At 40.9% G+C, this 23,896-nt stretch overlaps 1 protein-coding gene across 1 annotated transcript; it reads right to left on the bottom strand.

Annotated features, from left to right (window-relative positions):
* Positions 1-1,219: 1,219 nt before the first annotated feature.
* On the bottom strand, positions 1,220-22,551 carry UNC45A (unc-45 myosin chaperone A). Its single transcript, XM_069984204.1, has 20 exons — positions 22,428-22,551; positions 21,931-22,089; positions 19,633-19,669; positions 19,266-19,441; positions 18,802-18,894; positions 18,558-18,725; positions 17,047-17,215; positions 16,793-16,963; positions 16,291-16,462; positions 15,676-15,976; positions 15,499-15,593; positions 15,250-15,391; positions 9,241-9,381; positions 9,000-9,127; positions 7,374-7,440; positions 6,780-6,893; positions 5,388-5,503; positions 5,146-5,263; positions 3,311-3,466; positions 1,220-3,092 (listed from the first exon to the last, which is right to left on the bottom strand). The coding sequence occupies exons 1-20, from the start codon at positions 22,449-22,451 to the stop codon at positions 2,820-2,822; spliced, it is 2,820 nt and encodes a 939-aa protein (XP_069840305.1). The 5' UTR covers positions 22,452-22,551; the 3' UTR covers positions 1,220-2,819.
* Positions 22,552-23,896: the final 1,345 nt, after the last annotated feature.

Raw genomic sequence — 23,896 nt, 5'->3', positions numbered from 1 at the left:
ATGAAGATATAAATTGGTGAAATCGCAAAAAAGAATGCAATATGGTAACGTTTGGGGGGTTCCTGTGTCTACGTTATGCACTATATGGTAACAGCGACATGACACTATTATTCTATAGGTCAGCCTGAACACAACCATATGCAGGTTACACAGATTCTCTAATGTTATATATGTATTTTTTTATGAAATCCTTTTTTTTGGCAATTAATTATAAATAAAATGGGACTATTGTGACGCTTATAACGGTTTTATTTTTTCACCTACGGGGCTGTATGGGGTGTCATTTTTTCCGCCATGATCTCTAGTTTTTATTAATACCATATTTGTGAAGATCGGACGTTTTGATCACTTTTTATTAATTTTTTATATATATAATGTAACATAAAATCGGTAATCTGCGCACTTTTTCCCCTCTTTTCGTGTACGCCGTTTACCGTTCGCAATGACACTTGTTATATTTTAATAGATCGGACAATTACGCACGCTACGGTATATTATATGTTTATCTATTTATTTATTTTTATATGTTTTATTTATATAATAGGATAGGGGGGTGATTTCAACTTTTATTGGGGGCGGGGTTTTGGGGTAGTGTGTTAGTGTTTTTAACTTTTTTTTTTTTTACACATTTGAAGTCCCTTTGGGGGACTTTTACATAGATTAGTTTGATTTCTACACTGATGAATGCTATGCCATAGGCATAGCATTGATCAGTGTTATCGGCGCTCTGCTCATTGAGCCTGCCTGTGCAGGCTCAGTGTAGCAGATCGCCGATCGGACCGCATGGAGGCAGGTAAGAGACCTCCAGCAGTCCGTTTTACCGATCGGGACCCCCGCAGTCACACTGCGGGGGTCCCGATCGGTAAGTGACAGGGGACTCCCCCTGTCACTTACACCTAAACGCCGCGGTCGCGCCGCGATCGCGGCGTTTAAGGGGTTAATGACACGCGGCAGCGCGATCGCTGCAGCGTGTCATTGCCGGTGAGGTCCCGGCTGCTCACTGCAGCCGGCCCCCACCTCCTATGAAGCGCGCTCCGCTCCGGAGCGCGCTTCATAGCGGAAATAACACCCAGGGCGTACAGTTACGCCCTAGGTCGTCTGGGGACAGACTTCCATGGCGTAACTATACGCCCTGGGTCGTCTAAGGGTTAAATATCAACAGTTCAAGCGATTTTAAGAAACTCTGTAATAGGTTTTATAAACTAAAAGAGTTTCCTTCTGGACTGAAAAAGCAATCTTCCAGCCTCCCCCCTCACTGCAGAAGAAGCAGGATTTCTGTCTCCATTATGTGGCTATGGAGAGGGGAGGGGCTGTTAGGAGTGACTGAGCACGGAGCAGTCCTGCACAGCACAACACCCTGCAATCTTCTCTCAGTGAGTTCATAGATAAAAAAAAAAATCACTCACGTGTGGAAGCAGGCCTCTCAGGCCTGTGCTGATTATTTTCCAATTAAACATGTTTTTTTTTTGTTTTGTTTTTCTTTACAGTTTATTTCTTAAACAGACCACCAAATACCCAGCTTACATGTACACAGCCTTAGACTAGGCAAAAAAAAAGTTGCACGTGTATCGCCGCTATATAGACCAGTGTGTTACCATGATTACATATTATAGGATATAAACAAACCCTGGGTTTAGCATAATCCTGAAATCATATATTACTCCATTCCCTGTACACAGCGGAGGGCTAGGTTAAAGATAATGAATCCTGATCAAGGTCAGTCAGTCACCTGTTTATAGGAAATTTAGTTGATTATATTACAATATTGTAATTTCTTTGTCAATTCCTTCCAGTAGTACAATGACAACTGAGTAATGTTTGCATTTAAAAAACCCTTGTTTAGAAGAGACCCCTTTGTGTAATGGGGATGTGTTGCTAGCAAGGATGGAAGTAAATGTCTGCAGAATAATCAAACCATGTAAAAGGCTCCGTTAACAAGCACCAATCTACTTGAATGACACAGGCCTACCCATGTATTATCATCCTAACTCGGTTAATATTACATCTGGAATGTGTTTGGAATGTGTTTAGCAAAAAAAAAAAAACCTCTGAACCTTACTTCCCAGTTTCTTTTCTATTCTGCAGTGTTATTATCATGAAGCTACACAGAGCTCAGAAATCAGCCGCTCTAGACTCCCAAATCACTTTAAAAAGAACACAAAGTTATTTATACCCATGAGTCATAACAAGGCCTGTTATTACTAACACTCTGATGAATAGCCATGATGGTACAGTAGCAGGAACTGTACTAATGTGCTCAAAATTGCTATTATTAAAATATATTAGATAAAATGTTTGGAATTTAGGGAGAAAAATTCTAGGGAAAAATAAAAGTACAAAAAAAAAGAAATCATTTTGTAAAGTCACATTAAACTGTGCATGCAAAAAGTTGCAAAATGTGGCTGCATATGTAGTGCGTCACAAGATGAAGACTTGTGCATTTGTAAACCATTCCACCATAGTTGCAGATCTGGCAGCTGCAAACATTAACGTTTACCCCCCATGACTGCAACAAAACTATTCCACCTTGAGTGCATCAACATATTTGGTCACTGGCTTTCCGTATACTGCATTTAATCCCTGAAAAGAGACTGAAGGAAGCTGGAATGAACATAAAAGAACATAAAAACTTAAAGGGATTTTTTTTGTAAATTATGCCTAATCACTGTGCAACTTTTTAAATATACTCTGGGTTTCAGTTCCTCAATGTTTTCAAGATCATTGCTTGCAGTCAATGAACAGAAACAGTCAAGCAAAATCTGTGCATAGAATGACAGACAAGCAAATCATTGGAGAGTTTTAAGGACTTGATAGAGGCCTTAGTCAGATTCACTTGTCAGGTTGGGTTTAATAAGTCCATACTCAACCGCTTTGTTGAGACACTCTTGTGCAGCGCGAGCCACGGGACGTTTCTTTTCTTCCTCATTTTTTGCAAGAACAGTAAGGATTTCAAACATTTCACTTTCCATCAGTTTTTCTGCCAACTCCTTGTCTGCAGTCATCATGTTCAAGACTATGACAGCTCCACGATGCTGAAGTTCTACATTCTCACTTAGGAGCAGGGACTGAAGAATCTCTAACCAGTGGGCGGTCTGAAATGAGAAAGTGTTCACACATGTAGGATGTAATACATGTAGTTGCATCAGTCTCCTCATACGCTGCTCTCTCTCTCCCATTGTTCAAAGCTTGTTGTCTAGAGTGTAGAACACCAATCTGCTCTAAAAGCAGTGGTCTGACTGGTGTCTAATATTATATATGTAAGATAGTCAAGTGACTAGAGGTATAAGAATATTCACAACATTTTACTTACCGCTTGTGGAACCCTTTGACAAATCTTTGGCTCTAGAGAAGTCAGCATCGCAAGAGTCCCAGCAGCAGCACGACGTAGACGCTCATCATCTTCACCACAATACAAAACTACCAACTTCAATCGATCGGATCCTTCTACCATAAACAGATCTTGCACCTAAAGAAAAGTCAATCATTTTAAAACATCAGCTCTATGCAACTCCAAGCATCAAGTTTCTTTCTTTTTTCTTTAACCCCTTCGGGACCAGGCTAATTTTCGTTTTTGCGTTTTCGTTTTTTTCTCCTTGTGCTTAAAAGGCCATAGCACTTGCATTTTTACACCTACAGACCCACATGAGCCCTTATTTTTTGCGTCACTAATTGTTCTTTGCAATGACAGGCTGAATTTTTGCATTTGGTACACTACGAAAGCAGAAAAAAAATTCAAAGTGTGGTGAAATTGAAAAAAAAAAAAATGTATTTCTTTTATTTGGGGTAATGTGTTTTTATGCCATTCGCCCTGGGGTAAAACTGACTTGTTATGCATGTTCCTCAAGTCGTTACGATTAAAACGATATATAACATGTAGAACTTTTATTGTATCTGATGGCCTATAAAAAATTCAAACCATTGTTAACAAATATACGTTCCTTAAAATCGCTCTATTCCCCGGCTTATAGCGCTTTTATTCTTTGGTCTATGGGGCTGTATAAGGTGTCATTTTTTGCACCATGATGTTTACTTTCTATCGGTACCTTAATTGCGCATATACGACTTTTTGATCGCTTTTTATTAAATTTTTTCTGGATTTGATGCGACTGACGGCGCTGACGCAGTTTATCATGCGAGATCAGGAATGTGATTAATTATTATTAGGGGAGGGGGCTTTTTACTAATGACAACACTTTTTTTTTTTTTTTTTACACATAGAAGCCCCCCTGGGGGACTTCTAGTATATATACTTTGATCTCTCATTGAGATCTTTGCTGTATAGTTATACAGCAAAGATCAATGAGATAGGCACTCGTTTGCTTTTGGCTGCTGCAGCCGAAAACAATTGAGTGCTGAGCCGGGGACGGCGCCATCTTGGAGCGGTCCCCGGCCAGCTTCAGTAACGGAGAACGCTTCTCTGGGACAACGTCCCGGAGGAGCGATCTCCGCCACTAGACACCAGGGAAATGCTGTGTCCGGTAATCGAATGCAGCTGTCATGTTTGACAGCTGCATCTGATTACTGTATTAGCGGGCACGGCGATCGGACCGTGCCCGCTAATACCGGCTTTCCCGGGCTACAAGCGGCACCCGGGACCGCCGCAGTTCAGAGCGGGGTCGCCACTCGGCCCCGCTCTGAACACCCGCACCTGCGCGAGGACGTACAGTTACGTCCTCGTGCGGGAAAGGGTTAAACGCTATCTTTAAGAAAAACAAAGGCAACAGGTTTTCAAAATCACTGTAAAACTGCTGCATTGTTACAACAATCAGCCACAATAATATAACCAGATGAAGTGACTAACTATGATATAATTTATGGATGTAAAATTAAGTGCCATGGCCTTGACTCTCGCTAAAATACAGCTTTAGGGTTACAAAAAGCATCCCAATTAAAGCCCAATCTTGTGAGCTACACAGCTTCTATCACCCTCCAAAACAGTTTAATAATACAACCAAAAAGGGCCAAAAACTATGCAAATGTTCAGACTTTTTGTCTGTAAAAACAGCAGTTTTTTAAAGGCTGAAAAATGGTGCTTGTAGCACATAGAACTTACATTAACCTAATAAATATAAAATGAATAAAGTATTCTCTGGATGAAAGAGGAAGGTTGTATGTACATAACTATGTAAGTTGCTGTATTTTTACCTCTTTGCTCATAGACAGGTTACACATACACTCTGTGGCAGCTACGCGAATCATTTCGTGTTCTTCAAACATATAACCCTCAATCATGGGCACTGCCTTCTCCTTTATAATCTTACTCCTGCAGAACACAGAGTAAACCATTAATCATCTGTCTGTAAAGTGCTATTGCTCACACACTGTACCACCAGCTCAATATAAAAAGCGCTCTCTATGACCAGCCATTAGTCTGGCACATTACCCACCTCAGCCTTTCACTGAGCCCTGCAAGATTTGTTAATGCCATCAGGGACTCAAAGTTCTGCAAGCCGCTACAATTAAGGTGCAGCAGGCTGACCAGGGGCCGGACAACCTCATAAATCTGTAAGAGAAAGCAGAGAGGGTGATGAGGGATGAATAATGTTTTCTTCCCCTTCTACAACATGTGACCTGACTCGGTACTTGTCACGGCATCTTTATGAAAATCCTAGCATTTCCAATAAAGGAGACAAATAAAGCAGCAATCTAAAAGCAATAAAATTGTTTAAGGGTATATTCACACGGGCGTCTCGCATAAGAAATCCGCAGCTAATCCGCAATACATATATTAATAATAATAATATGTGTATTGCGGATTAGCTGCAGATTTCTTATGCGAGACACCCGTGTGAATATACCCTAAGGGTGCGTTCACACCTACAGGATCTGCAGCAGATCTGCAGCAGATTTGATGCCGTGTTCAGTTATTTAAATGAAATCTGCTGCAGAAAATCAGCTGCAGATCCTGTAGGTGTGAACGCACCATAAAAGAGAAAACAAATGTTACTGTGTCAAAAGTTGTATTATTCATGTCTCAATGATACTCAATGACGCCCCACGTAATGGATATGTGAGGTAGAGAGTTGACAACGTATTAAGTCATAACCGCTTGTTTGGTTTCTTTTTAAGTGTGTAAGTTGTTTATAATAATAATAAAAAAAAATTGTGTGGGGATGAATAATACTCATTGAAAAACCACATATGGAATAGTATTCACACTATCTACTCCAAAAGTAAAAGACACAAAGCAATGTGCTTTTAACCTGGTAATAATATAAATAAATGGGTGATTGTAAAGTTTTCCCCTATCCTCAGCTGACAGCAGGGAGGGTTCCAGTGGGGCCCCTCTGTGATCTTGAGAACAAGGATCCCAGTCACCCCTCTCTCAATTTTTGTTTTCTATGGGAGCTGCCAGAAAACACTGTACTCTGCCGCTCTGCAGCTCCCATAGAGAATGAAGCAGCGGCACACAGTTTGCGTTTGTGACCTCTCTAGTGGTTGTAGTAAGGAAGTGCTAGTTTGTTTGAGAGCAGTACTGATGGCAAGAGCACTCTTTGTATGGACATACACATAATATAGCTGTCGACTTGAACAAATGGCAGGCCCACAGCTATCTCTTACGATCCCCATATACACATGAATTATTGGCTAGGCCATCAATTTTAAAATTCATTAATTCCTCTTTAGAAATGTGAAGAAATCTAGCTACAGGCTTACCCTGTCCAAGTTAAAACGCTATTGCTCCCCATGAGAAAAGCATCTCACTGGTTATTCTATGTGAGGACAAAGCCACTGATTTGATGTACAGACGATACCAGAAGAGGTTAGCAGGTACTTACCCTTTCACCTGGAAATGCGATTTCAGGGTTGGAAGTGATTGTTATTTTAGCCAGTGCTTGTGCTGCTTTTGTTTTTCCAATTTCTGTTCCTTCTAAAGCTAATGGTATTAATGCCTGCAACAAAATCAAAGAAAAGTATATTAAGTAGAGGAGCATATTAACTTACAGATGTGTACAGGCAACTGAATCTCCTACAGTCACTGCAATATATAAAATGTGTTAACGTGCAAGAAAAATTCTACTCTTTATTGTAATTATACTCGGCATTTAGCAGAGTTATAGCTGTTGAGGGAATATTTTTCAAAAATGATGCTGAAATTTTCCCTTTTCTAGCAAGTGCTTCTAACAAGCATCCCGCCTTGTGGCCAGCATTTTCTATTTCTGGAGATTTTAAATAAAATGTCACTGTCGTTTGTAAAAACTTCTGACATGTCAAATGACAGGGAGCAGGGAGAGGACCTCAGGAGAGGATCATGGTCTACTCCCGATCGGTATGGGTCTCAACACTCGGACCTAGACCAACCAAAACTTTTGATATGCCTCTATAACATGTCAAAAGTTTTCACAAACAGTAAATTCAAGCAAACACATTACCTTTCCTCCTCCTTGTGCTACCACGTTTCCTCGGTCTTCTGATTTTTCCACCAAAGCCAAGAAAACCCTAGAAGGAAGAGAACATTAGAGATTCTTATTTGTCACTAGTACAGCTCAAAAGCCAAAAAGCAGGACCAGGGGAAGACTGAGCAGGTGGTCACATAGGGACATAGGGGCACAGTTAATGTATATGAACTATTTGGCACAGCTATAGGGAATTGGTTGCAACACCCATTTCTATCATAAACCTGTTGTACTTGTCATAGAACAAATATGACACACTTGCACTACTTTTTGACACATTAAGGCCTCTGAAGCAGTGAAAGTAAAAAAAGGGGTTCTCAGGCAAATATATTTTCCTTTTAGATCAACTGGTGTCAGAAAGTTACATAGATTTGTAATTTACTTCTATTTAAAAATCCAGTACTTACCAGCTGCTGTTTGTCCTGGAAGTGGTGTATTCTTTCCAGTCTGACACAGTGCTCTCTGCTGCCACCTCTGTCCACATCAGGAAATGTCCAGAGCAGGAGAGGTTTTCTATGGGGATTTGCTACTGCTCTGGACTGTTCCTGACAGGGACAGAGGTGGCAGCAGAGAGCACTGTGTCAGACTGGAAAGTAAGCGCCACAATCCTCTGTAGTCAATACTAGAGATGAGCGAACCGGGTTCGGGTCCGAGTCAATCCGAACCCGAACAATCGGCATTTGATTAGCGGGGGCTGCTGAACTTGGATAAAGCTCTAAGGTTGTCTGGAAAACATGGATACAGCCAATGACTATATCCATGATTTCCACATAGCCTTAGGGCTTTATCCAACTTCAGCAGCCACCGCTAAACAAATGCCGAAAGTTCGGGTTCGGATCGACTCGAGCATGCTCCAGGTTCGCTCATCTCTAGTCAATACGTATTGCCAGAATTTACACTAAGAGCACATTTATTTATTATGTTTTAATTTCATGTAAGGAAAAGTTTTGAGATTTTCCTATACATTTTCCCATTCGATCCCCTACAGTTGTCAAAATCTCCATTGGCAGTAATTCAGATGGAACACTCACTGTTTTAATGTAAACAACGAAGGTTCCTATCGTACAGTACTGTGAGCCAAGATCTTAAAAAAAAACCCATTGGGAATAAGTATAAAAAGTATTTTACAAGATTGCATAATCTTCCACAATAAATGACCCTCACATTTTTATTAAAGAGGGATTTTGATTTTACAGTCACAAATACTGATAGCTTATCCTTAGGATAGACCATCAATATCTAATCGGCAGGGAGCTGACAACCAGCAATGCACCCCTAAGCAGTTAAGAAGAGTTGCGGCAGCCGGAAGCAGATGGCTCAGTATTCTGTGTTGGGGCCAATCCAGTGCTGCTCAGATCCCATTCACTTTAATAGCAGCTAAGGTTAAGTAAACTGAGATTGCCTCTACATAGTGAGCAGAACAATCTACTTCCAGCTCCTTTCGCAGTGCAAATGCAGCTGCCATGGCTCTGCTGGGCAGCTAATAGGCAGTGTGCTGGATTTCATCACCTCATTGATTAGTTATTAATGACAACACATGTATAACTAGAGTACACTGTTAATTTCTCACTATGTCTGATACATCTAATAAAAAACAATTACCTTGAAATCAGTTCCCTTGATGACTCTGTTAATGCTGGGCTTTCATTCTTCACCATGCAAGCTAGTGCAGACACCACACCTGCTGCCAGGAGCTTGCAGACCCGTGCCTCAACAAACTCCTTCTTGTCCTAACATTGTGCAGCAGAAAACAGAGTGACCTTATACATAAGGACAGCTGCTAAGTCATAGTATGCTTACAGCAACATGGACAGTCGAAGATACAGCTGTTCTCTCTTCTCACCTTAGGGTGTTCCTCAGGTACATGCTGCTTAGCATACTTGGCCAACTCCAACATTTGTGGATCTATTTCTTCTCGGTCATAACTGTTTGTACAGTTTACAAGGGTGGATGCAACTGCAAAAATCACAGTCTTGTCCTGTGACTAGAGAAGTAAGCATGTTGGACTTTACTTAAAGGAGAAGTCCGGTGAAAATTTTTTTGCCCTATTCCCTCCCCACATAAAAAGTTATATAACATCTCAATATACACTGATTACTGATTACATTCCCTTACCAGAGTTTTCCTGCTGCCTCCAGCCGCCGGAAGTCCACTACTTCCTCTTCTCTTGCCTATGTCACGACGAGTCCCTGGTCCCCTGCAGCTTCATGGGTCGTGACGTGCAGCAGTCAACGTCACGATCCGGGGCGTTCCTGAAGTGTTCTTCTGTGCAGTTGGCACGCCTGTGAGCCTTGGCACGCCCCCAGCCTCATGCATATGCAGACTAGGCAATCAGCACTTCCTCCTTCCTGGACGGGATTTCTGGTCACATGGTTCTCAGGGCAGAGCAAACAGCCCTGAACACCATGTGACTGCTGTGTGCCTAGCCGATGAGTAGAGCTTTTTATTGTGGTGGGCTAAGGTGAGCTAAGGTGGGCAATGCTGTTCCCATCCCCCCTAACATGTACAAATTGCAAAACAATAAAAGTTTTCTTTAGAACCTGGCTTGTCTTGGACTGTTTTCATTACTCCTCGTCTGGCATGCTGCAGTGTGAAAGTTTACTTTGATGCCTGTGTAATCCTCTGTGGAAAGGTAAGCCAAAATGGCTAAAAACATGATATTTTTATAATGTTTGCCTTTTTTCACTCAGATTATTTATTTATGGGGCACTATAAAAAGATAGCAGCAATGGAAATTCATATACAATAGCAGCTCCCTGTTTCCCTGCTGCTGCAGTGTCAGTGACACTGCTCTTGGTGTTCTATTCACTGCATATACAGGACGATTATACTGACAATAGATCATAATACTGCTGCTCCCTGCTGCTCTTGGTGTTCTATTCACTGCATATAGAGGACGATAATACTGACAATAGATCATAATACTGCTGCTCCCTGCTGCTCTTGGTGTTCTATTCACTGCATATAGAGGACGATAATACTGACAATAGATCATAATACTGCTGCTCCCTGCTGCTCTTGGTGTTCTATTCACTGCATATAGAGGACGATAATACTGACAATAGATCATAATACTGCTGCTCCCTGCTGCTCTTGGTGTTCTATTCACTGCATATAGAGGACGATAATACTGACAATAGATCATAATACTGCTGCTCCCTGCTGCTCTTGGTGTTCTATTCACTGCATATACAGGACGATTATACTGACAATAGATCATAATACTGCTGCTCCCTGCTGCTCTTGGTGTTCTATTCACTGCATATAGAGGACGATAATACTGACAATAGATCATAATACTGCTGCTCCCTGCTGCTCTTGGTGTTCTATTCACTGCATATAGAGGACGATAATACTGACAATAGATCATAATACTGATGCTCCTTGCTGCTGCAGTGTCAGTAACACTGCTCTTGGTGTTCTATTCAATGTATATGGATGGTGATAACACCGACACCAATACTGGTGTCAGTATTATTGCCATCCATATATACTGAATATAATACCAAGAGCAGTGTTACTGACACTGCAGCAGCAGGGAGCATCAGTATTATGATCTATTGTCAGTATTATCGTCCTCTATATGCAATGAATAGAACAACAAGAGCAGTGTCACTGACACTGCAGCAGTAGGGAAGCAGGGAGCTGCATTTTTTAGTGATGCTGTTGCCCATCCCCTTGTGTGTACACCATGATATTATTGGCATAGAGATAGATAGATAGATAGATAGGAGATAGATAGATAGATAGATAGATAGATAGATAGATAGATAGATAGATAGGAGATAGATAGATAGGAGATAGATAGATAGATAGATATATAGATAGATAGATAGATAGGAGATAGATAGATAGATAGGAGATAGATAGATAGGAGATAGATAGATAGATAGATAGATAGATAGATAGATAGGAGATAGATAATAGATAGATAGATAGATAGATAGGAGATAGATAGATAGATAGATAGATAGATAGATAGATAGGAGATAGATAGATAGATAGGAGATAGATAGATAGATAGGAGATAGATAGATAGATAGATAGATAGATAGATAGATAGGAGATAGATAGATAGGAGATAGATAGATAGATAGATAGATAGGAGATAGATAGGAGATAGATAGATAGATAGATAGGAGATAGATAGATAGGAGATAGATAGATAGATAGATAGATAGATAGGAGATAGATAGGAGATAGATAGATAGGAGATAGATAGATAGATAGATAGATAGGAGATAGATAGATAGGAGATAGATAGATAGATAGATAGATAGATAGGAGATAGATAGGAGATAGATAGATAGGAGATAGATAGATAGATAGGAGATAGATAGATAGGAGATAGATAGAGATAGATAGATAGATAGATAGATAGGAGATAGGTAGGTAGATAGGAGATAGATAGATAGGAGATAGATATAGATAGATAGATAGATAGATAGATAGAAGATAGATAGATAGATAGATAGATAGATAGGAGATAGATAGATAGATAGATAGATAGGAGATAGATAGATAGGAGATAGATAGATAGATAGATAGATAGATAGATAGATAGATAGGAGATAGATAGATAGATAGATAGGAGATAGATAGATAGGAGATAGATAGATAGATAGATAGATAGATAGATAGATAGGAGATAGATAGGAGATAGATAGATAGATAGATAGATAGATAGATAGATAGATAGATAGATAGATAGGAGATAGGTAGGTAGATAGATAGGAGATAGATAGGAGATAGATAGGAGATAGGTAGGTAGATAGGAGATAGATAGGAGATAGATAGATAGATAGATAGATAGATAGGAGATAGATAGATAGGAGATAGATAGATAGATAGATAGATAGGAGATAGATAGATAGGAGATAGATAGATAGATAGATAGATAGGAGATAGATAGGAGATAGATAGATAGATAGATAGGAGATAGATAGATAGGAGATAGATAGATAGATAGATAGGAGATAGATAGGAGATAGATAGATAGGAGATAGATAGATAGATAGATAGATAGATAGGAGATAGATAGATAGGAGATAGATAGATAGATAGATAGATAGATAGATAGATAGATAGGAGATAGATAGGAGATAGATAGATAGGAGATAGATAGATAGATAGGAGATAGATAGATAGGAGATAGATAGAGATAGATAGATAGATAGGAGATAGGTAGGTAGATAGGAGATAGATAGATAGGAGATAGATATAGATAGATAGATAGATAGATAGATAGAAGATAGATAGATAGATAGATAGATAGATAGGAGATAGATAGATAGATAGATAGATAGGAGATAGATAGATAGGAGATAGATAGATAGATAGATAGATAGATAGATAGATAGATAGATAGATAGGAGATAGATAGATAGATAGATAGATAGATAGATAGATAGATAGATAGGAGATAGATAGATAGATAGATAGATAGGAGATAGATAGGAGATAGATAGATAGATAGATAGATAGATAGATAGATAGATAGATAGATAGATAGATAGATAGATAGATAGGAGATAGATAGGAGATAGATAGATAGATAGATAGATAGATAGATAGATAGATAGATAGGAGATAGGTAGGTAGATAGATAGGAGATAGATAGGAGATAGATAGGAGATAGGTAGGTAGATAGGAGATAGATAGGAGATAGATAGATAGGAGATAGATAGATAGGAGATAGATAGATAGGAGATAGATAGGAGATAGATAGATAGATAGATAGATAGATAGATAGATAGGAGATAGATAGATAGGAGATAGATAGATAGATAGATAGATAGATAGATAGGAGATAGGAGATAGATAGATAGGAGATAGATATAGATAGATAGATAGATAGATAGATAGATAGATAGATAGATAGATAGATAGATAGATAGATAGATAGGAGATAGATAGATAGGAGATAGATATAGATAGATAGATAGATAGATAGATAGAAGATAGATAGATAGATAGGAGATAGATAGATAGGAGATAGATATAGATAGATAGATAGATAGATAGATAGAAGATAGATAGATAGATAGGAGATAGATAGATAGGAGATAGATAGATAGATAATAGATAGATAGGAGATAGATAGATAGATAGGGGATAGATAGATAGATAGATAGATAGGAGATAGATAGATAGATAGATAGATAGATAGATAGATAGATAGATAGGAGATAGATAGATAGGAGATAGATAGATAGTAGATAGATAGATAGATAGATAGGAGATAGATAGATAGGAGATAGATAGAGATAAATAGATAGATAGGAGATAGAGATAGATAGATAGATAGATAGATAGATAGAAGATAGATAGATAGATAGATAGATAGATAGATAGATAGATAGATAGATAGATAGGAGATAGATAGATAGATAGATAGATAGATAATAGATAGATAGATAGATAGGAGATAGAGATAGATAGATAGATAGATAGATAGATAGATAGATAGAAGATAGATAGATAGATAGATAGATGTTGCTAGCAAAAGTACAAGTACATATGTATATACACCAGTGCTAGCAACAGCTCAGTGTTGTTGTACTTGCTATTCATATTAGTTTTGTGTTTGCAACCATTCAGTACATTCAGAAATAGAGATTTTGATTGAGGTGGAAGGCAGGTACCAGAACAGGGGTGGGAGGTGAGGTGGATGAAAGCATGACAGGCTTATGCAGGCTCTGCAAACACCTCACTCTGTTCACTCAACAGGAGGAGGGGGGTGGAGAGAAGAGTGCAGGAGGAGACAGCCTGGCCGGCTGAGGAGACAGTGAAAGATTATCTCCCCCTGCACTCCCCCCTCCCTTCCTCCCGTTATGATCGGTGCACAGAAAGTCAGGCAGGCTGTGCAGACACTGAAAGGACTTCTGTGCACCGATCATAACGGGAGGAAGGGAGGGGGGAGTGCAGGGGGAGATAATCTTTCACTGTCTCCTCAGCCGGCCAGGCTGTCTGTGCAGCGATCATAACGGGAGGAGGGGGGGGTTTACAACAGGGGATGTGAAATCAATACTGTCATGTTTCTACACTATATGTTAGATAGTAAAGGTGCATATCTATGTGCTGTTTTTGGAGTATAATGATTTACTATTTTGCTAAGCTGTTGGTAGAAGATACTTCAGACTTCAGCAACAGGTCCCCTCAGGCCATGCAGACTCCGTACTAGTGATGCTATGCAGGATGAAGGGGCGGGGATATAGGTTAATGAGAGTAATAAGAATATTCAGAAGGTGGGCTGGACAAAGAGCAGAGGGGAGTGTACAGTAGGTGTGGCATTGTAAGAGCCACGAGGAAGAGGAGCTGGGAGCTCAAACAGGAAGTGAAGAGAGACCAGGTGATGATCAGAACAGGTGATGTGGGGGTCAGAGAGAAACCATTTTGGGCTCAAACTGTTACTACATAAAAGTTAGACATGATCCCTTGTTTATTTGAAAATTGTTTTTTTTTTTACCAGACCCCGGAATTCTCCTTTAAAAGAATCAACAGAGATTTAAAAGGAAACTATCCCTAGGAAAATTGCTATGAAAGTGCTGACACAATTTTATAGCAATGACAGAACAGAGTTAATACGTCTGAATGAAATACTTGTAAAAGTGCTTCTGACTGGCCGTGTGAAGAGTCAGAGAGGTGTGGCTGGGGCATTGTAGTACCCTGGACTGCATCAAATCTCCCCGATCCCTTTCACTGTCCTCTCCATCTATGATTAATAAAGGGCCTTCTAATCCCTGCAGAAATCCTGTGCAGGTGGTGTTCACCTGGATTTGCCAAATTTTAACACCCCTTCAGAGGATGCCCACCAAACCACAGGCTTTATAGGCTTATGTAATAGTTTTACCTTTGCTAGGCTAAACATTGCTTGCATAGCTGCTTTATCTTCCACAAACTCCTCTTTCACATCAGCATCAAATGTTAAATACGCCAAGCCTTCCACAGCCCAACGTCGGGTGCTGGCCTGAATGCTGTCATTGCACAGCCACCTGTAGAGTAATACAAACCCTATTAAAATGATAGAGAAGTCAAGCATGGCCTGCTCATGTATATATACATACACATTGAACAGTAAGGTAGCAAACATGTAACTTACTTCCGACACTGCTTTGCTAGCTTCAGAGTGGAGCCTTCAGCAAACTGTTTCATGCTAAAGTCAGTCCCTCCGGCTGATCCCAATTTACAAAGGCCCTGCACAGGAATATTACACAGATTGTAGCCAGCAAATATACATGCTTTTTAATTACATAAATCACACAAAATACCGACGCACCACTAACGCTCTAATCCGGATTGCATCATTCTCATTTTTTTTGTATATATCTTTCAGCAGTGTCACGCCATTGGCAGTGATGAAGGAGGCTCTCTTGGCTTTTCCAGCTGCATGGATGAGTGCTTCGACTGCCACCTGCTGATCGATCTCTCGATCTGAGGCACACAGCACTATGATGCTGTCCATTATTCCAGAAAGTTCTAGAGTTCGGTTTCCAGCCTCAAAAGGCCCTTGCAACAGGCATGAGACAGTCTGTATTGCGCGCAACTTTCCATCCATACCATGGCTTTCAAACAAGCTCCTGGAGTATGAGGAAAAACAAAGGATAAATAGGTCATGAATCAATAGGAAATAAAATAAATACGAGTTTCACTCCAAAAGATAATGTTTATACAAGCAATATTAGAAGGTGGATTAAAAAGGAGATGTTGTATGACAAAGATGCTCAGAATCAGACATGGCACTGGCTCTTATGTGAGGCGGGGAGGATGGGTTCTCAGAAACATATTCCAGCATTAAATTTAAACTAATGTATAATAGAAACATGACTATTGTGCACAGTGCTGCACAAAAGTCATTTTGCAAAAATCACTGGAGGTACACTTTAAGTCTTACCGAACATAATCTTCACACAGCTTGTGGAAATTCTCTCGTTCCGCTTCACATTTAAGATCATCAAAAAGCTTGTTTAAAAGTACAGAAGCGCTCATCCTTGTTGTCTCTGTCACTGCCAGGCTACCGGGGATCTCCACGAGGGAACCTCCTACCTCAAGGATTTTCTTTAAACCTAGGCCAAACAAAGAAAACATTCCACATTCCAATAAAAACGGCACAAGACACTATCTCAGCTTGTACAATAAAACGTCCACAATTATTTACAGTGGCCCCTCAACTTACAATGGCCTTTCTGGACCAACGTAAGTTGAGACCAGATTCAACATACAATGCTGCAGACAGTCAGGACCCGTGGAACATGTGAATAACCAGATGATCAACCAATAAAAGTGGCCATTATACTGGTAAAACCCGGAAAAGGTCAGAGACTGACAGATTTAAATGATACTAATCTCCTAGGTCTGTGCGACATTTTTTTAAAACGATTTATAGCTACACTTACCACTGTCTATGACCCACAGCGTCATCCCATTGTTGGGATCACGTAGTGACTTTCGAGGCACCACCTTTATGAGAAGGTTTAGAGAGTTCTCTCTGCCGTGTGATGAGACACTTGGTTGAATTAGCATTTCTAAGAGATGATGAATCATTGACTTCAGTTCTTTTGAAGGATCTGCAATAAAGAAAACATTGTGTCATTCATATACACTGCACATTTTCATATTTTTTTTGCTGTACTACTGAAGAGATTTTTACCTAAAACTATTGCACCTTCCTTTCCTCGAATATCCTTTGTCATGCCTTCTTTCAGAGCATCAAACATAGCATGCAGGACACTGCAAGCAGCAAGAGAGAGCGGCTCATTGTCCACTGCCATCACTGCACAGAACGTCTCCATACCCACAGTGCTCAGGATCGATACGGTCTAGACATACAACAAAAACGATAAAACATGTCCGTGCAACACAGAGTACAAGCTAATTTGATCTTAAAGGGGGTTATCCAGGATTGGAAAACAGCTGCTTTCTTTCTTCTTTCCAAAAAGAGCACCACACCTGTCGTCAAGATGTGTGTGGCATTACAATACAGCCCCCTTCACCTTAATAGAACGGAGTTGCAATACTACAAGCAAACTAAAAACAAGAGTGGCGCTCTTCTGGAAGATGATAGCCATGTTTTTTTCTAATCCTAGATAACCAATTTAAGCATGCACTTTACTATCAACATATTTAACAAGATCTGGAGGACTTAAAAAAGGCACTGTCACAAAAACGTATAAAATTGCAGAGAGATGTGTTAAAAGGTCAGGGTAGTGTTTACCTTTCCCTGACCAATAAAATATTTTGACATGTCTCCCTAACACCAAAGAAATCCAAGTCAACAGCATCCTCAGTGAAAAGAAATCCAGTATTTATTCAGCCAAGTGCCACACAAAGTTTCAACCAGTATTGGTCTTTATCAAGTATAGGCCAAAACATTGTATAGCACTTGGCTGGATTTCTTTGATGTTCTGGTTCACTATATGAGATTGTGAACCCCTGACGTGCGTTCTCCCATATACCTACTGATCCTACTGGTTCTGCTGGACTCCCTTTAATTTTTGGTATGTCTCCTCACATCAAAAGTTTTTTTCCCATAACAGGTACTCTTTAAATAACTATTGGATCCATTTCTCTAAATGTCTGAAATGACAATTCTGCAGTGAATTCTATGTCTTTAATATAAGTGCACATTACATAACACTTTATTCGCAAAGAGATATTCAATTCCTACCAACTGTAGTAAGCTATTCTGTGTCAGAGCATAAAGAGCGGCTGCACTTGAAAATTTATATTTTATTGAAAATAATTCTGTCAGGTGCAAACTTCCTTCAGCTATACATTTAGCAGGATTTTCATGTTTGGGCTATGTTCACACATAACAGCTGATGTTGTAAAATAACAGCCATCTATTACAAACGCCCGTCATTTTTCCGGTATGTGAACGTAGCCTTAGTGAGTCTATGGAGGCTGCATAACAGAAGGGAGAAGTAGCGCTCAGTCATCTGTTGCTCATAATCTTTGGAGGTTGCATGATTCAAAACCATAACAGTTGGTTTTTTGAAAAAAGCTACACTTTAAGGCTATGTTTACACACTGTTAAATAAAGCAAAAATATGGCCACCATTTTCACATGAACATGCCAGATTTATCATAATTCAAGTACATGAGCTTATGGCTATATCATATCAGCTTTTTGTTATAATTAAATTTGGAGACAAATCTTACTCGAGATTGGTGACCAGTGCAGAGTCCAACCAGTGTCCTCAGAGCAGCCAACACCATGTCTGACTTTTTAGTCTCTATCATCCGCTGTAAGAGACGGACCCCATCGCTCTGAAAAATCTTCTCTGCTCCAGCATCTTCTCGAGCTAAAACTACTAAATTCTGTGCTGCCTGCAAAAGGAAGAAACATTATAAAATCACCAATCAATGGACTGGGAGGATAACATTTGTTTCTATCAATCACTACCTTCTGTTGTTTTTCAACATCTTTCTCATCGGGATCAAGCAAAATACGGAACATCTGGTCCACACGGGAGTCTGTAGAGGACATAAGCCTAACCTGTAGAAAATGACAAAGCAGAAATTCACTCACGATCTAAACAGTTCTACATAAACAATGTGGCTTTATAATGACTCAGGCTATTATGTACCGGGCTACCTCAAACTTTATTACTTAGCCAAGAAAAATAGTCTTTCGGGGGAAGCCGTATTGGAGTTTGTGCCAGTGTTGTCTGTATAAATAGTACAGCAGAAAAGCTGAGAAGTGAGAAACCATAGAATGATACTGTTCTATCTGCCAGTGTGAAAACGGAATATTTTTGATCATGTGGATAATGACAAAAAAACAAAACCAAATCTTTGCTGTATTTATAATAATTCAATTTGAGTGTAATTTCTAATGACTTATTTGTTTCTCTGTACGCTGAATACCTTCTCCTGTGTCCGGACTCCTAGGTTCCTCACAGCATCCTGAAACACTTTATTTTTTGGTTCCAGAGTGAGACACCTCCGAAGATCAAGTATTGCCTGGTCTAACTTGCCCAATTTCTCCAAGGCTTGACTGCGCCTGAAGAGAGCCTTCACGTCACTTCCATCCACCTCAATAGCTGTAGATTGAATAGATTACTTGTAAGCAAGACTGTCTACAGGGCTGATCCAGAGATGAAACAGTACTAGGTGTGAGGAAAACACTGCACAAGCACACATTGTTAGCTATGGGCCTTTGTAGGAACAGAATTACAAGCAGAGTACAACTGTAAAAACCCAACAGTGTGTAAGTCAAAATTTCACTTCTAACCTTTCGATGCATCCTCTTCAGCCTTAACATAATCCTCCTGTAAGAAAAAAAAAAAAAGACAATTCATTAACTGGCTGGTGATACGTATTGTAGATAGCGACTAAGGGCAAAACTACTATCAATGTGACTTCAATTCAATAATTAAAAAAAAAGATGGATCAAAACGGATGAGGTTGACTATGTTTTTGTGTACGTTAAATACAGTTTTGATCCGTTTCTTTTTTAATGCAAAAAACTGATCCAATAAACGGATTGCAAAAATGTAGTGTGAACCCAGCCTAACACTCATGAATTTTTATGTCCGTATTACATTCACAAGCCCAGGTCTGTTTATGGGTCTACTGACATAAACCAAATGCATCATAGGGTCATCATCCCAGTCTAGTACCATACCACAATAGACAATACTATAACAGAGTCTGATGAAGGTCTAAGAACTAAAACGGAACTATTTGTGAACAAATTTTCTTGAAACATTAACAATTCGGAAGTTGTATTCTTTCTGGACGCTTCGTTTCCTTATGTTACTATTACATGGCTGCAGTACAAACAGACTCCCAGCATGTAAAAGAGTCTCTCAATAAATAGGGATGAAACAAAGTAACCAATCCTGTAGTCCAGCAGGATAAAGTCCATGTAAAAATATACAAAAGGTAACAGCATCCAGGCGTTGTAAAGTGCAAAAAATAAAGCGCTTTATTCCATCATGGCAGTAACATAGCAGCAACGTTTCGACCTATGGGGTCTTTCTCGGAGAAAGACCCCATAGGTCGAAACGTTGCTGCTATGTTACTGCCATGATGGAATAAAGCACTTTATTTTTTGCACTTTACAACGCCTGGATGCTGTTACCTTTTGTATATTTTTACATTGTTTCTGCCCAAGATAATAAAACCTCTGGAAACAGCTAAAATCCTGCCAACCACTGAACCTTCTGACAAGGAATATAGAGGCTAGGGTACAGTCACACTGTTACAGCAGTGTCCAGTAGGCTTCATATAACATAAGAACATCTGTGAAACAGATCCAGAGAGGCCACTTTATCAATGGACGCCAAAAGTGTGACATTTTAGCCTCCATTTGTTCAGAATGCATACTCTAGGGTTAGGTAAAATATTGTAGGTTACCATGCTATGCCATCTGGCTAAATCTTCCATCATCAAACATACATCATGCAGTATATGTCTTAACATAGGTTCCTATGTATGGTATGTGTTATCATGTTATAGCCATATGTAAGATGTATTTGTCAGGATCAACCCCTGCCATATATGTGTAACGGACACAGCTAATGCAGTGTGGACCCCATGCTTTCTCTTTCCGATGGCATTCCTCTGAGAAGGAGATGTCCACATATACAGTAGCAGAAAGCAGTGGGATCCATTAACTTTAGTGGTCCAAACAGAGTCATCTAGTCATTCAGAACTGGCCGTTTGCCATTGGTACACACAAATTTAACAGGATTCAGTAGCGGGGGCTGCTGCATTATAAGTCTTACCAAATTACTATATTGGCCTAGGTGGCTCCATTAGGGTCTTTGAAATGAATGACGCCCACCCAAGTTATACGTTTACATTCTCGACATAAGACCTGAGATGTAGAGAGAAACCACAGTGTATCCAGCCTAAGGCTAGGTCCACAGGGAAGAAACGCACGCAGTTGTATGCCATCCGTTTGGATCCCTTTTTCTATTGACTTACATTATTAGGCTATGTTCACACGCTGTATGAGACCATCCGGTCTCAGAAAAGATCATCCCGGCCGGTACTGCAGATCTTTAGCGCCGCTCAGTTCTGATGCGGGCGCATTCGTGCGCACCCACATCAGAATTCCCCACTGCACACGGAGCCGGCCACTTCATTGTGAGCACTGACAGGTTCTCTGCGGCCACTATTCAATGCTATATTTTGCGGTGGAGCTAGAGATCCCGGCCGGAGCGTATACCATGTGTATACGCTCCGGCCGGGATTCCATAGTCGGCAACGTAACGTATATTTTCGTATTAATCACGGCCGTTGTTGCAATTGGCAATGGCTGTGCTTTTACGAAAATATACATAGAGTGAACATAGCCATAAAAAAATTAAAAGAATCAAAACCGATTTCTTTTGCCTACACAAATGTGGTTGATCACGCTTTTCTAGTCGTTAAAAGTAATAATTTAAAAATGGATCTGTTAAGAGGACTGCAAGAACACAGTGTGCACCTACGCTTACAGATACCTGGCACCAGTCTGATGGGGGGTCCGCTCCGGTATGGATGCCCCCCTCTCTCCAGCACTATGCCCCCATATACGCACCAGCTTCAGATAGCAGGCGGAGCGGTTGCGGTGTAGTACGGCGCCGTCCTTCTTGTCAGCAGACAGTCTGAGCGCCTTGGTATAACAGGACAGCGCTGCCTCATAGTCTCCAGTCTTGAAGAGCTTGTTCCCATCTTCCCGCAGGTTCTCACAATTCATCTAATAAACAACATGGAGAGAATGAACAGCTCCTGTAGTATAGGGGCGGACAGGTGTCTCTCTGCCACCAGGATATAGATATATACATACATACACACACTATATATACTTCACTGCTTTCATTCCTTACCAAATTAATAAAAAATAACTATGAAAGAAAAGTCGCATTATAACCGCATGCAAACCGCGCGATTCCTGTCACTGTGCAGACGGGTCATGGAGACAGGTGAGGAGTCAATGATAACTTCTCTGTGAAGCCTGATGTGTACAGCCCCACATAACGCAACGAGCAGAAGACAACCACGTCTGTATTCATCCCCAACCCCCGCCGCGTTTACCTTGTCCGTGCTGGTCTCCCCCATCTCCAGGTAACGATGAAGGCCTCGCTCGGAGCCGCGGTGTTTCCCAGCAGCTTCCCCGCCGTACAGCTCACCTCAGCCGTATCCTCAGCAGCACATTCCCCGCCCGGCGCCGCCCACTGTGACGTCATCATGAGCGCCTGCCAATACCTAATATGGAAGTGGCGGTCTCTGCCCGGCTCCCAGATGTATGTCCGCACTGTGCAGGGGGTGGCCGTCATTCCTGTGTCACTCATGTAGCAGAGAGGAGTTTGTCATTTACTGAAACCTATTGGGGGATTTATTTATTGGCATTGGTGTGTCTGCTCCTTTCTATGGTCGGGCCAGGCCAGGGGTATAGCAAGGGCAGAGTGGGGTCAGGCCAGGGGTATAGCAAGGGCAGAGTGGGGTCAGGCCAGGGGTATAGGAAGGGCAGAGTGGGGTCAGTTAAGAGGTATAGGAAGGGCAGAGTGGGGTCAGGCCAGGGGTATAGCAAGGGCAGAGTGGGGTCAGGTCAGGGGTATAGGAAGGGCAGAGTGGGGTCAGGCCAGGGGTATAGCAAGGGCAGAGGGGGATCAGGTCAGGGGTATAGCAAGGGCAGAGGGGGATCAGGTCAGGGGTATAGCAAGGGCAGAGTGAGGTCAGGTCAGGGGTATAGCAAGGGCAGAGTGAGGTCAGGTCAGGGGTATAGCAAGGGCAGAGTGGGGTCAGGTCATGGGTATAGCAAGGGCAGAAGGGGATCAGGTCAGGGGTATAGCAAGGGCAGAGTGGGGTCAGGTCAGGGGTATAGCAAGGGCAGAGGGGGATCAGGTCAGGGGTATAGCAAGGGCAGTGTGAGGTCAGGTCAGGGGTATAGCAAGGGCAGAGTGGGATCAGGTCATGGGTATAGCAAGGGCAGAGTGGGGTCAGGTCATGGGTATAGCAAGGGCAGAGTGGGGTCAGGTCAGGGGTATAGCTAGCTTACCCCTGTGCTTCTTTCATGCCATACAACAGTGATAGGGAACCTTGGCTCTCCAGCTGTTGCAAAACTACAACTCCAATCATGCCTGTGCTGTCTAGGTAGTTTTTCTCTATGGAGACCCCCTGACTGCGTAGGGTCACTATTAATGGGAAGTGGCAGCGATGTAGAAACAATAAGGGGGCACTACCAATGTGAATAGGGCGCTGTTAGATGAGACGGGCACTAAGGGCTATTGCTGTGTATGGCGGCAGTGATATGTGGTCTCTTGTGAGAGCGCACCTGCAATACTGCCTCCAAAAAAGATATTAATAAAATGCAATGGTCCAAAGACGCTACAGAAATGGTGGAGGCATAAATCAGGAAGGATCTAAATCTGTATAGTCTGCGGGAAAGGGGGAGTATGATCGAAACCTTTAAATATATTAAAGGACTAAATCAGGATCTGAGGTTCGTTGGGCAAAAGATGAGAAGCAACATGAGAAAATATTATTTAACTGAAAGAATAGTA

The sequence above is a fragment of the Dendropsophus ebraccatus genome, chromosome 1 (genome assembly GCF_027789765.1).
Source record: "Dendropsophus ebraccatus isolate aDenEbr1 chromosome 1, aDenEbr1.pat, whole genome shotgun sequence".
Taxonomy (NCBI): Eukaryota; Metazoa; Chordata; class Amphibia; order Anura; family Hylidae; genus Dendropsophus; species Dendropsophus ebraccatus.
Note: the sequence above shows the minus strand (reverse complement) of the source record. Positions and strands in the feature narration are given on the sequence as shown.

Coding starts and splice junctions, on each gene's coding strand:
- UNC45A (XM_069984204.1), bottom strand. CDS start 22,451: ATGGGGGAGACCAGCACGGACAAG. Junction 22,090..22,427: donor GGGAGACCAGCACGGACAAG/GTAAACGCGGCG, acceptor GTTGTTTATTAG/ATGAATTGTGAGAACCTGCG. Junction 18,895..19,265: donor GAGTCCGGACACAGGAGAAG/GTATTCAGCGTA, acceptor CATTTTCTACAG/GTTAGGCTTATGTCCTCTAC.